The 13,893-nt window shown below is 43.3% G+C and overlaps 1 protein-coding gene across 5 annotated transcripts in view; it reads left to right on the forward strand.

The window, feature by feature from the left end:
* The window catches only part of DPP6 (dipeptidyl peptidase like 6), an 853,145-nt gene that overhangs the window by 443,543 nt on the left and 395,709 nt on the right, over positions 1–13,893 (forward strand). For all 5 annotated transcript variants that reach the window (XM_015135214.3, XM_015135213.3, XM_077997785.1 and 2 more), the window contains exon 3: positions 2,826–2,924. In XM_015135214.3, the coding sequence (XP_014990700.3) occupies positions 2,826–2,924 (99 nt within the window). The remainder of the gene's footprint in view (positions 1–2,825; positions 2,925–13,893) is intronic.

Genomic DNA, 13,893 nt, shown 5'->3' on the forward strand with positions numbered 1-13,893 from the left:
CTAATGGAATTTCAGAATATCAAATACCATGAGAGAATCTCCCTTCCCCTCTAGGTATTTCCTGTTCACACTGTCTGCCACGCCAATGCCAACACACACAATCTCCTGAAAATACTGCATCCACCAACATCTTCCTGCCCTATGATCCTTCCTAGCTTGAATGTTTTTCTCTCTCCTTTATTTTGGCTAGTAGCCTCTTTCCTTCAGCAAGTTCTCCTGGAATCCCTCCCACTTTCTTATTTAATAGTCTGCTTCCATATTAGCAGGACATGCCCTGTTCCTCTCGGTACCATCCCTGCTGTGTTCTGGTCATTCATTCCACTTTGGCTCCCTGCTCTGTGAGCTTGTATAAGGCCTTTCTCTTCTTCAGGGCTCAGCGTGGTTTGTGGAATGTGGCAGTCACCTGTGCCTGTCATTATCTCAGATGATTTTGGGAATGAATCAAACCACAAACCAATGAATTAGATATCAGTTGAATGTGCAAATGAGCCATCTAGGTCCAGAGAGGCCAGCAGTGAGTCTCTTAAGGAGACAGAGCTAATTAAGGACAGAGTCATGTCCTGGCTTGAATGGAGCACTTTTAATAGCATATAACATAATGCCTCCACCACATACTTTCCCTATATAGAAGTCTTAGGTGTTTTAAAAATATCTTTAAAAAACAAATAAAATTACAGTTTTAAAAATAAAATACATGTATAAAAAGAAAGATTTTCAGAAAGTGAATACATTGCCTTTTCATCTTTTATTTCCAAAGTCTGTTTAAATGGCAGTCTTACATGTTTTTTCTTACGAGACACATAGATACCTTAAGTTGTGTGGCTAGAATCATTCTTGAATAGTGAAGTTTAATCAGATAAAATGTAAATTTTATCGTGATTATTTATTTTCTGACTATGTATTTAAGAATGTCTCAGAAAGTTTTAGATTTCTTAAGATCACAGTGTAACTTTATTAGATCAATGTCTAGTAATTTTTAAAATTCTCATTTATTGTCGTGTATATGGAAGTGCGTCATGTTTGAAGCCCTGTGCCTTTTCGTGGGGCTGCTTCATCCACACCTAGAAAGCTCCTAGAGCGAAGAAAGAACTTGGTTTGGTTTAATGTGCTATGTTCAGCACCCAGGATAGCTCCATATACAGTCAAGTCTCACAATAAGGCCGCCTTGAGTCGCAGCATTCTGTAATTTTCAAAAGACTGCTAACCACAGTAACCCTATTTGATATTCAAGAGATCAATCAATGCACAAAGGAATATATGACTTTTCTGACAACTTCAATAATTTGCCAACATCCAGACCCAAAAGGAAGAAAGCAAAAGTGTCATAATAACACCTCTGCAATGTACTAGGGTCCTAGAAGCTTTGAATATTTTATTTAGAGATTATTTATTCCTATATGTTTATGTAATCCTAACAAAATTTCTTTCTGTTTTTCTAACCTGCCAGAGAGTTCAAAACAGAAAATTAAAAGAGGCAAATGGGGGCAACCTGCTCGGGTCCCCTTCCACACTGTGGAAGCTTTATTCTTTCATTCTTTGCAATAAATCTTGCTGCTGCTCAAAAAAAAAAAAAAAAAAAAAAAAAAAGGCAAATGGTTCTGTCAAGGTCAAGAACAACAGTCAAAAAAGTGTAACAGCCAGAAATTGAAAAAGAAACAGACATACCCACCAGACATTGAAATACAAAAGCACACAGATCTAGAGCCACTGAATGTGGAATGCACCCAGACCCTGAATGTGCAATGCACACAGACATAATGCACCTCGATTAGCATCAAGATCACCCCACATAGCAGCACAACAGGAAACTTGAAATGAGAACTGGAAGTCTTTGAAAAAAAATGTGCAATGGTATTTAGCATCTTCTATTTAAGAGGGCAGGGAAGTAAATAAGCCTCCCAGGCAGATAATACCCATCAGATATGGTCAAGTTAATATACAGAGGAGTTTCTTATTAGTATCACAGAAGTGAAGGTGGTGGAATGGCCTGGCCTGTAGGCTCACAGGTCAGGCAAGCTGACAGCCCTGTGTCATTTCAAAGTCAGTAAGTGGATTTTTGTGCCTCTAATGGAGAGAGCCTCTTCTGAGGAGGAGCAAAAACTCTAGAAGCTTTGACCCCTGGAAATACAGGATAAAAGCTCTCAGATTTTTAAAGTCTCACCCACTGGTGCCATTAACTAAACATCTCCTCCTGGGATGAATATTAGCTGAGTGTGTTCACAGGCTTATCCCAAGTGCTTACTCCTAAGCCTTGTAACTGAGATGTGGCAAGTCAGAATCTGGTGGTTTGTGTAAAGATAATTGGGGTTTTATCCTGTCTGAACAAGAACTAACCCACAATCCAGAGAGAGCCAGGGACAAGTGATGCTTGTGGAGAATGAAGACCTAAGGAATATTTTCTGTGTCTTTGAATTCCCAGCAGCCAAAATGTTGCACTTAATGAATGTTTCATGAATGATCAATTACATCATATGACTGAGATCCATTCTGGATATCCGTGCCTTCCTCTCAACTATTCCCACCCTATTGTTCATAAACCAATCTTGAAAGAATTATTTACCTCTCTACTAAGAAATATGATCACTTACATGCTGCAGGTGTGGGTGAGGAGGCACGATGCTATTCTACTGAACCGTGATCTCCTTAGCATAGATTTTGATAGTTTAATTAAAAACGGAATGCGAGACTGGCTTTTATCCTCATTCACTGATGGACATGATGTGTGTTCCCATCCATACTGTTTATGAAAGGCAATCAATGTTTATGGTCCTCGCATTTTACTAATTATGAAACAAGTTTAACTCTTTCTTTTTTTTTTTTTCTAGCGGAGGATAACAGTCTGTCTCAAAAGAAGAAGGTCACTGTGGAAGATCTCTTCAGTGAAGACTTCAAAATTCATGACCCTGAGGCTAAGTGGATAAGTGGTAAGTCCAGGTCCTTCATGCACGGGACATCGCTTCCCCACGCCTCACCCCCACTTTCAATAGGTTGGGTCTAGTAATTTGCCTCTCAGATTTCCCCCTTTGGCCACAAAAGGGGATCTACAGAGCTTTTGCTGTGATCACCGTCAGATTATCATTCTATGAAAGTGTGTATCTGGTGAAATCAGGTTTTTGTAATGGTGTTGCCTCCCAAGCATCCGCACAGCCTTCACTCAATGAGAAATGGGTCTGCTGAAGACGTGTCCTCCGTGTGCCACCTCCCAGAGACATCATTTCCCTGGGGGAGCTGTGGGGTGTTGCTCAGCAGCAGAAACAGTGCAGGGCACGGTGAGCTTTCCTTCCTTCTCCACAATCTTCATTCCCTTTTGTTCTCTTGCCCTCTTTCCGTTAGGCAGAAGGACCAAAAGCGGCTCACGGGGTTCTTGTAGAATAGCTTCCAAATGAACCATGGAGTGCCGTATGCAGATGCAGATTCATTTATTTTCCCTGTTGAACTTTAATTTGGATTAAATCTACTTTCCTTGTGTGGGGGATTTTTTAAAAAAAAAACAACAGAACAAAATACAGATGGGGGCAGAAGGCATATGTTCATAATGCCTGTGTTGGTTCAGAACATAATCTATTTCTTCTAATTGCATCTGAAATAATTCAAGTGCATTCATGGAAGATGCACCCATCCCTCCGCAGGCCAAGTTGACAGCATCTCCCTGTTGTCTGCATTGCTGTTGCTTACATTTAGTCTTTGCTTCAGTGGAATACACTTGAAGGTTTATCCTCAGGTCAGAGAACCTTTATAGTGATCAAAGTCTAGTTCAGATCCTTGCTTTTATAATAAACGAGGTCCAGAGAGATCAAGTGACTTTTCTGAGGTCACAGAGCTGATGAGTGCAAGCTGTGGCTAACAGCCTGTCCCCTGACTTCCAATTCAGTGCTCTGCCCACCGTCCTGTTTTGCTGAGCGATCAAGTGTCGTTGTATTTTTTTTTTCTGTCAAACTGCTTCTGAAATGCCTTTTCATGCTTCACAAACTCTCAGAAATCAATTAACAATGACTCTTGGCTATTAGTCTCCTGCTTAGGGCAACCACTTCTCTTTTGTCCTCTACTGTTGCTAATCTAAGGGTCAGATTTCTAAAATGCATTCCTTCTGAGATCCATCTACTTTTTTCATTTCTTAAAAATGAAAAAAGTAGATGGATCTCAGAAGGAATTCATTTTAGAAAAATGGGGAGAAATGAGAGCAGTATATCATGAATACCAAGGGCACACAGAAATTAAAAAAAAAAAAAGCACAGAGGCCTTTTTGTTTGGCGGAGGAATTGATTTTGCGTTTTGTTTTCGGCTGACCTGGTGTCTGCTGTATGCTTGTGTTCACCCGCTGCATCAGCAAAGGCAAGCACTTGTGGCATGCTGCAGGTAGACCTTCGGAGAAAAACATGACTACTCTCCGTGAGGAGCTCAAAGCTGTGTTGGAGACAAATCTGAGCAGCCAATGGGAATCTTAACACACCAGATGCAGAGAGGAGGATCTGAAGTTCTTTCTTCTCAAAGGACATCCCAGCAACAGTGCACAAACTCAGTCTTAAAGCGATGGCTAGGAGCTTGTTAGAGAAGGCTGAGAATAGAGCCCTGGAAGAATGTTGGGTCTAGAATGTTAGTCTTGCTAAACCCTGGTTGGGGGAACCAAAACCGAGCTGAGAAACAATGCCCAGCAGTTACGAAAACAAAACAAAACACTTAGACTTGTGGTATTTTAAAAAAAATGAGTGAGGTAGGGCACAGTGGCTCACACTTTGGGACGCCGAGGCAGGCAGATCGCTTGAGCCCAGGACTTTGAGACCAGCCTGAGAAACATGTTGAAACCTCACCTCTATACAAAATTAGTCAGCCATGGTGGTATGCACCTGTGGTCCCAGCTACTCGGGAGGCTGGGGTGAGAGGAGGCTTCAGCCTGGGAGGTGAGAGGAGGCTTGAGCCTGGACCTCCCAGGCTGCAGTTAACTGTCATCATGCCACTGCACTCCAACTTCGGTGACAGAGCGAGGCCCTGTCAAAAAAAAAAAAAATAAAAGAGTGAACTCTTTGGTATTTGTCAAAAACCAATTATAAAGGCTCCGTTAATCATGGCAGAGTTACTTCCTTCACTTTAAGCTATTATGTCTTTAGGGAGCAGGTTTGTCCGCACAACTGTTTCTCAGTGGTGTACATGGGAATCACACCACCCACCACCACCACCAGCACCAGCACAAGCACCAGCACCAGCGCCACAGGCCCCTCTTTCTGCTGCTTCTCTGCTTCTCCTTCTCCTTCTTGTGGAGACGCAGAATCCAGGGATGAATCAAGAGGCCAGAAACGAGAGACACCAAACCTGAGCTCTAAGGTTCAGAGTAGGTTGGAGGAGGGCCTGGGAAGACGCCATGAGATGCTGAAATAAAGTGTATTCACACCTATAAGATACATATTTTTATTAGAAAACCCGTGGCATCAGACTTGGCCTAAAGCAGCATTCCACGTGCCAAAAAAAAAAAAAAAAAAAAAAAAAGATATGCAGAGATGTGGAGACACCAGAACACAGATGTTTCTGGAGGAATCTATGCCAGTTTATGGTATGAGGAGTTTGATTTTTAGGAGCAAATGAATGGAGCCTGCTCAGAGATGCGCTGGCTTTCTGGCCAGAGGAGACCAGCCAGATTTTCTTTATATCCGCAAAGCTGGGAGTTAACACGTGCAATTGAGAAGCGGCTATGTGCCCAGCGGAAAATGCCCAGCCTGTGTGTCTCAGCAGGTCACGTCTGTTCATAAAGACCACCTGTGGTTCTAAATGGACCTGCTTTGGTGTTGAGGAGAATTCTTAGGATGATTCTCCGTCTGTAAATGCACACACTGAAGGTGAAGTTTTGCCCTGAAGTAACCAGGTGGTCGGGTCCCCAAAGACAGGTTTCGTCTGGAGTGTTTTGGAATTTAATAATTCCATTCACACATGACTCTCAGCTTCCCCTTACCTTTTTTTTTTTTTTTTTTGACTTGTTCCTCTTCCTAATCATTCTCTCTCCCCGCTCCCTAAAGAGGCAATAGCTTGAAGTGAATGAAGTAACTTGGCAATGATGAACTGAGTCTTTATAATTGGTTTTTGACAAATACTATAGAGTTGGCCCATTTCCTAATACCACCAGTCTAAGTGTTAAGATCTGGGAAAAGATTACTACAAATCCATAGGATTATCTCATGTTGTAGAGCTGGGATGAGCCTTAGAAATGATGAGAACATTCATTCATTCAGTAAGAGTTTTGTGAGTGCCCACAGTGTAGCAGACAAATTGCTGGGCCCAAAAGGGGTGAGTGATTTGTCCATGGAACTGTTTCTTAGTGATAGACAAAGGAATTATTACCCACCACCGTCTATCACCACTACCACCATCACAGCCTCCTCCTCCTCCTTCACATCACCATCATATCATAACATCATCATCAAGATCGTATCATCATCATTAACTTCTGGGTGTTTACTGTGTCTTAAGCTCTAGGCTAAATGCTTTATATATAAAATATATATTATAATATATAGTATATATTATATATAATATATATTATAGTATATAATATATATTATATATTAATTATATATAATATATAATATCGCTATATAATATATATTTTATATAATACATTATATAACATCTGAGATATGTAATATATATTCTATATATAGAGAGAGAGAGAGACAATTATCACAACTACACTGATTCCCATTTTACAGATAAAGAAACTGAGTCTCAGGGTATTGAAATAACTTGATCAATATCACAAAGTTAGTTACATAGCAAAATTCTGATTTGAACCTAGGTCTGTCTGGTTTTTATAAACTATGCTGTACTGGATAAAATTCAGGTCTCCTGCCAATTTCTTTTGCAACCTTAGTAGTTACATTGTGTATTTTAACCAAAATTATAGGTTCTGACTGGTTCAGAATTATTGCCCTCCCTTTGAAGTCTCTATTCTAGCTTCCTTATTCCCATAGTGCCCATGTTGAAGTTACAAAATGCCCAAGAGATAAAGAACAATGGTGTAATTCTCTACAGTGGAAGAGACTTGATTTATTTTATTTTTATTTTTTTTAGTACACATTAACCACTGAAGTTAACAAATGTACCTTGGGTTTAATATTGGAGTTAGCAATCTGGAACTAATATACTTTATTTATCAGGAGGAAATGTGTTGGGTTAGAATTGAATTTCCCTTCCCTCAGTTTTATACTGTATGCTTAATTTTTTAAATCTACCTTGTCTGAAAATGCTTGGTACAACAGCCTCACATTCTCTAATATCCTGAAGCCCTTGTAGACTTCCCTACTTGTTTGTTACAACTACTGGGGCGAGCCAAATGCGGTGTGTAAAGCCATGAAAAGGCCCACTCTGGGCCAGGTGTGGTGGTTCATGCCTGTAGTCCCAGCACTTTGGGAGGCCAAGGTGGGTGGATCATTTGAGGTAAGGAGTTCGAGACCAGCCTAGCCAACACGATGAAACCCTGTCTCTACTAAAAATACAAAAATTAACCGGGCGTGGTGGTGGGTGCCTGTAGTCTCAGCTACTCGGGAGGCTGAGGCAGGAGAATCGCTCAAACCTGGGAGGTGGAGGTTGTGGTGAGCCAAGATCGCGCCACTGCACTCCAGCCTGGGCAACAGAGCAAGACTCTGTCTCAAAAAAAAAAAAAAAGAGAGAGAAAGAAAAGGCTCCCTCTGGGCTCCCTCTCAAAGAGGCGCATACTCCCGGAAGTGGTCACAGCATACCTCTCCAAGTATTTGCTCCGTTGAGTAAATTCTTTTACCTGTTATAACAACCACATTGCACTTCTCAAGCTTTAGGCTCTCCTTTGTGCCATTCTGCGACTCCACACTAGGGGCTGTGATGAGGTATTTTGGTTACTCTTTGTTTACATGGACCAACCATCCTGGGCTCTCCTGGCCCATTCCCTCTTTCCTATTCCTACAAGATGATAATTGCAAATCTCACCTTCTCCGCCCAACCCTGCAAACTCCCTCCCCATCCTCCTTCCCAGCTGGAACTGCCAGAAGGGAGCTTAGGAACACTCCCACTGTCACCTCAACTGGCGTCAACACTGCCGCTGGCTCTTCACGCACCACCCCCAGCCCGCCCCTGCCCGGCCCCTGCAGCTGACCTGTCCGCTGTCTGCACTCAATCTAAGGGAAGCACAGATGCACTCGCTTCACTTACCTGGGGAATCATTACAGCAGGTCCCTCCTTTCTTCCCTAAATTTTTGTCCTGTATTGGCTGATTCCCATCGTGAACCAAACGTCCTCTTCTTTCTCTCACCTTAACGCAAACACCTTATCTCGACTCCACACGCCCTGCCAGGCCCAGCCTGGCTTCCCTGCTCCCCTTTGCAGCTTGAAGCAGTCTTTTATCTATAACATCTCCAGTTACTCTTTTCCCACTCTCCCTAAACCCACTCTTGTTAGACACACTCTCCAAAACTCCTCTTGTCAAGGTCAGGGATGACCTCCAGGTTGCTAAATGCAACGGGCATTTCTCAGACCGTCTGATTTTACCTGTCAGCAGCACTGGACACAATTGATTCCTCCTCTGCCCTGGATACACGTTTTTCTTTCTTGTCACCTCATGGGTATCTCCTTTGCAGGAGCCTTGGCCGGTTCTCCCTCTTCTCCCTGACGTTTAATATTGCTGCAAGACTCAGTACTTGTTCCTCTCCTTTTCATGGCTGCACGCCCTACCTCAGTGTCTCCCTCCAGTCTTACGGTTTTAAATATCCTCCATTTGCTGATGATTCCTAAACATATGTCATCAGACTAACCTTCTCCCAAATCTCTCAGATGTCTGAGAGACATTTCAATTTTAACCTTAATCTCTCCAGGTCCCAGTCCTTGATTTCCCCCCAAAACCAAAAATACAAAAGAAAAAAAAATCCACCTTATCCACAGCCTTTCTGATGTCAGTTGATGGAAAAATTTGTAGAACAAGCTAAGAACCTTCAAGTCATCTTTTATTCTACTTTTTCTCTAACATTCCACATCTGATCCATCATGAAATCCTGCCAGCTCTGCCTTCAGAAAATGCGTGCCCATCCTAGCCTCCACGTGATGTTTGGGTGCATGAATACCATGGCAGACTTGGCATCGGTCCACTCGGAGGCTCGGAGGGCTGGACACAAGCCCAGCAGCAGCAGGACAGGACCAAGGCTCTGCTCTGGCACCTCGGGTAGTTGCTCAGGTGCAAGGAGAAGGGGTTGCTTGAGTGACTGGGGTGGAATTTTAATGTTTCTAACTTTAAAAGTCTGAATTCCTCAAGTTTCTCACTTATCCTCATTTTGTACTCCCCAAGGGGAAATAATTCACCCCTATAATGTTAGGTATTGTCTATATGATGATGAGTTTCGATTCTCTAGCTCAAATGCTCTTCCGAGCTCTACACTTGGAGAGAGAGAGAGAGGGGTGTGTGTGTGTGTGCGCGCGTGTGCACGTGCATGTCAGTCACTGGCTAATGTCCATGTCCACTGCAGGGTCTTACATTCACCTCAAGTCTTCATGCCCAGCACCACATCATCCTCCCCCAGCCTCTTCACAGACCCCCTGCTGCCCACTGTGCCCACTGAGCACAGCCCTGGCCCCCCCCAGACCCTCCACGTCTTGGACTCTTCGTGATCTGTTTACTTCTCCTGACTCATCATTGGCCGTCTCCCCAGTTTTCTCTTAAACTTTGCCTACATGAACTTCTTTGAATTGCTTCAAAAGTCCATCTTCTTTCCCCCCAGAGTGGCTCTTATATAGGCTGTTCTTCCTGCCCAGCACACTCCCTCTCCTCTCCGCGTCCACTTGTCATCACTCCTAGTCACCACCCTACGTGTTATCTTGTTCATTTAGGTTGCTCCCTAATTCTCGCTCTGCCCCACATTGACTCTTCTAGTTTTGTGTCTCCTATATCCTGCACTGACCCTTTTGTTACATACGTTAAGTATAATTATTTATGAATGTAAACTCTGCAAGGATGGGACTCGCATCTCTCTATTTCCTGCTGTATCCCCAGCACCAGCAAAGCCCCCAATTTGTGGCCATCCACGAAGACTTCTTGGGCATTTTCTCATTTGATACTTAGGCAGCCTAGGTTTATATATATTTATTTATTTATTTGAGATGGAGTCTCGGAGATACGGAGGTGTCTGAGGAAGTGTGGTCAGGGAGGCAGGAGGAGAACTTCTACCACACCACATCAAAGGCATGGCAGGAGAAAATGCTCTAGGCGAGTTAGTGTGCTGCCGATTTTGTAACCGCAGATGTAAATGAAAAACCACCCTACAGTGGTCACACACCTCTTCCTGGCTCACAGCCCCAGGGACATGTTTTTGTAAACAATAATAGTGATCATTTGAGTCATATTTAATCATTTGAGTTGTATTTCTTTCTGTTAAAAGGTAAACTGAGGCACAATACAATTTTTTTTTTTTAAAGAATTTATTTGAGCACACAGTGACTCATGAATTGGGCAGCTCCAAAACAGAAGTGGTTCTGGGGTTCCACCAAGGGAACAAGGAGGAAAGATTTTATAGAACAAACACAGAAGCAAAGGAAAGCAACTATTTGATTGGTTACAGTTATGGAGTGGCCTTATTTGGTGAGTCCTGTTGGAAAGTTCTTAGTTACATAAGTTAGTTGGGAGCTTCTGACTGGTTAGTCTTTAAGTTTCACTTTTCTTTAATACAGGCATTTATGAGAAAAAGCTCAGGTCAAGTTTTGTTTTGTTTTGTTTTGTTTTCGAGACGGAATTTAGCTCTGTTGCCCAGGCTGGATTGTAGTGGCACAATCTCAGCTCACTGCAACCTCTGCCTCCCAGGCTCAAGCAATTCTCCTGCCTCAGCCTCCCAAGCAGCTGGAATTACAGGCATACACCACCACAGCCTGCCAATTTTTGTATTTTTAGTAGAGACGAGGTTTCACCATATTGCCCAGGCTGGTCTTGGACTCCTGACCTCATGATCTGCCTGATCCGTCCACCTCAGCCTCCCAAAGTGCTGGGATTACAGACATGAGCCACTATGCCTGGCCCAGGTTAAGTGTTATTTATGTTTGCAAATCACACAAGGTCAAGGTCACACTTACGAGGCCAACTGGCTTTGTCTCTTTGAGGAATTTTCAGGCGTTTTAACTTACTTTTAACACCCCTAACCACACTAATTTATGTGGCAAGTACCTTCTTACTGACACTGTTTCAGATGCTAGTGGGGAAAGGTGGATTCCAGAAGCAGGGTGAAAGACGCTTACATGTGGACAGCTTTCTACCCTCTCTTCATCGCATGTGTGACCAACAGGAAGTGTCTCCTCTGGCTTAACAGAATTCGTCACTCAGGTAGCTGATGCCACTGCACCTGGTGAGCCACCTAACTCACCAAACATATTTGCTTTTACAGATCTGCCTTTTATGAAGGCAGCCCAGGCTAACCCTTGGAAATGGTTTGATAAGCCTCATGCCCTGTGCTCTGAGCAAACCGAAGCCTCCTGCCTCCTTCAAGCGGTCTCCTCTCCTCCCGTCTCCTCCCAGTATCTCTAGGATGCAGGCAGGCCTGGAGCTGATTGACAGAAGCTGCTCGCTGGGCCTGGTTAGCTTGTCTGCTAGCTCCAGGCAGAGCTTGGCCTCACAGCCCATGCGGCTCCTGCCTCCTCCCTCCTCCCTGCAGCATGTTCAACTTTAGTCTGAATATGGTGATAGACCATGTGGCTGGCACCAGAATCTCTCCGCTGTCTGTGTTTGTTTACGCTCATTTTCATTAATCCAGCCACTTGTTAGCAGAGAGCCCTCTGTGTCTCTAGGATGCGGTGCTAGAGAGACTGTAAAATTGAAGAAAATTGCTTCCTTTGAATGGAGGAAAATATCAGCTGGCTGGTTGATACTGGAAAAGTATATGTTTTAGAAGATAAAATTGGAGTTAGTGCACAGGGCTCAAAGCAACTTGATTTCCATACGTGCTTTATCCTCTTCTCTTTTGTTATGCTGAAAAACCAGATGGATTTTTTTTTTTTATAAAGCTTATGGGGTTAGGTAGAGGGAGAATTCAAGTTTAAAATGGTTTGGGTATTTCCACTGCTTTTCGGAGGCCACATTTTTCAATCAAAACCATTAAGCCTTAGAATTGCAGAGAGTAATAAAGTCCACTCGAGGTCATTTGGTGCAGCAGCCTGTATCCCATGGCCAGCAGGGAATTCAGGGAAGTACCCACGAAGGACAGGCTTCATAAGAGGGACAGTGTTCTCCCATGGCTCTGAGAGTGTCTGGAGAGCATAACAGTGATCATTTGAAGTCATTACATAAAATACACATTGAGGCACATCATTGTGCCTTAATGGAGTCCTTAAGAAATAAACAAAATGTAATTACGGTTTACATTGGTGTAAACCACCAGTTTATTTTTTCTCTCTTTTGTTGTCATGCTCAAGGTCGCACCTTTCCTTAAGAGAAGAGAGCCTCCACTGTCTGGCATTAGGAGTCCAACCATGTCTCTGACTATTTTTGTGCAGTAAAATCTGTCCGTGCCGTCACTCCCATTTTTTCTGCCGAACACAGTTTCAACAGCATCCTGTCTGCGTGGCTGGGCTCATCCTTAATGCATCTTCCCATTTCTGGTCTCTGAGCTAAGACAATTATTTGCTTAAACTTCTGCAAAAGTTTCCTATTGGAGTTCTCTATAGTACCTACAGGAAGAACTCAAAAGACAGTATCATTTAGTGCCAGTGGCAGCCGAAGCAATAATTGCAACAGTAACTGAAAGGATAACAGTAGCTGTATGAAATAGCTCAGTTACTTCGTTTCAGTCTTCACTGAAACCCATACAGCCAGGAATTTGTACCTTTACTTTAGAAATAAGAAAACTATGAGTCAAAGACATTAAATCACTTTTTCAAAGTTACCAAGATGGCTTTAGAGAATCCAGGGTGTTCCTGCCTCAGTGTGCCTTGCCTCCCCGGTCTCCTCACCACCCCTACTCATGGCCTCTATTTTTTTTTTTTTTTTTTTTTTTTTTTTTGAGATGGAGTCTCACTCTATTGCCCAGGCTAGAGTATGGTGGCACAATCTCAGCTCACTGCAACCTCTGCCTCCCAGATTGAAGCGATTCTTCTGCTTCAGCTTCCTGAGTATCTGGGACTACAGGTGTGTGCCACCATGCCTGGTTAATTTTTGTATTTTTAGAAGAGACAGGGTTTCACCATGTTGGTCAGGCTGGTCTCAAACTCCTGACCTCGTGATCTGCCTACCTCAACCACCCAAAGTGCTGGGATTACAGGCATGAGCTACCATGCCTGACTACTCATGGCCTCTATTACCACATTCCTGGCCATATCAGGTTCTTTGGCAGCTTTGTGACTTTATTGCTGTCCTCTTTTTCTGCAAGTACCTTTGCTCATCACTTCTCTGCTTCAGAAATTCTCATTAATCCTCATGGCTTGACCCAAAATACATTCTCTCTGACTTTTCCAAATTAGAATTAGTTGTTTACTCCACGATGTTGCAATAGAACTTTACAAAACTTCAGTCAGAGCATCAGCTTGTGAACCAGCTAGGGTTGGACCACCTTGGGGATGCAGCCCACTTGGCAGAGGCTGGATGCACTTCCTCAGTCTGAAAGCAGCAAGAGGTGTCTTGGGCCAGGGAAGCTGATTTCTTCCACACCACGCTGGTCCCTTCCAGAGGTGCTGTAGGTCCTCTGGGGGGACTCTAGTTCCTAAATGATGGATGGTGCTGGGCCCTGCTGCTGATGCTGCTTAATTCATAATTTGGGGACTCAAGTCTCTGCAGGCTCCACTGGGCCAACATGCTTCCCGCAGAGACACATGTTCAGACTCTTCTAATTACTTTTCCTTGGCCAATGTTGCATCTCTGGGAAATTTAAATACAACTTCCATCTTTGTTGACTCCAGTCTAGACCCTGGCCA

The sequence above is a fragment of the Macaca mulatta genome, chromosome 3, assembly GCF_049350105.2.
Source record: "Macaca mulatta isolate MMU2019108-1 chromosome 3, T2T-MMU8v2.0, whole genome shotgun sequence".
NCBI lineage: Eukaryota > Metazoa > Chordata > Mammalia > Primates > Cercopithecidae > Macaca > Macaca mulatta.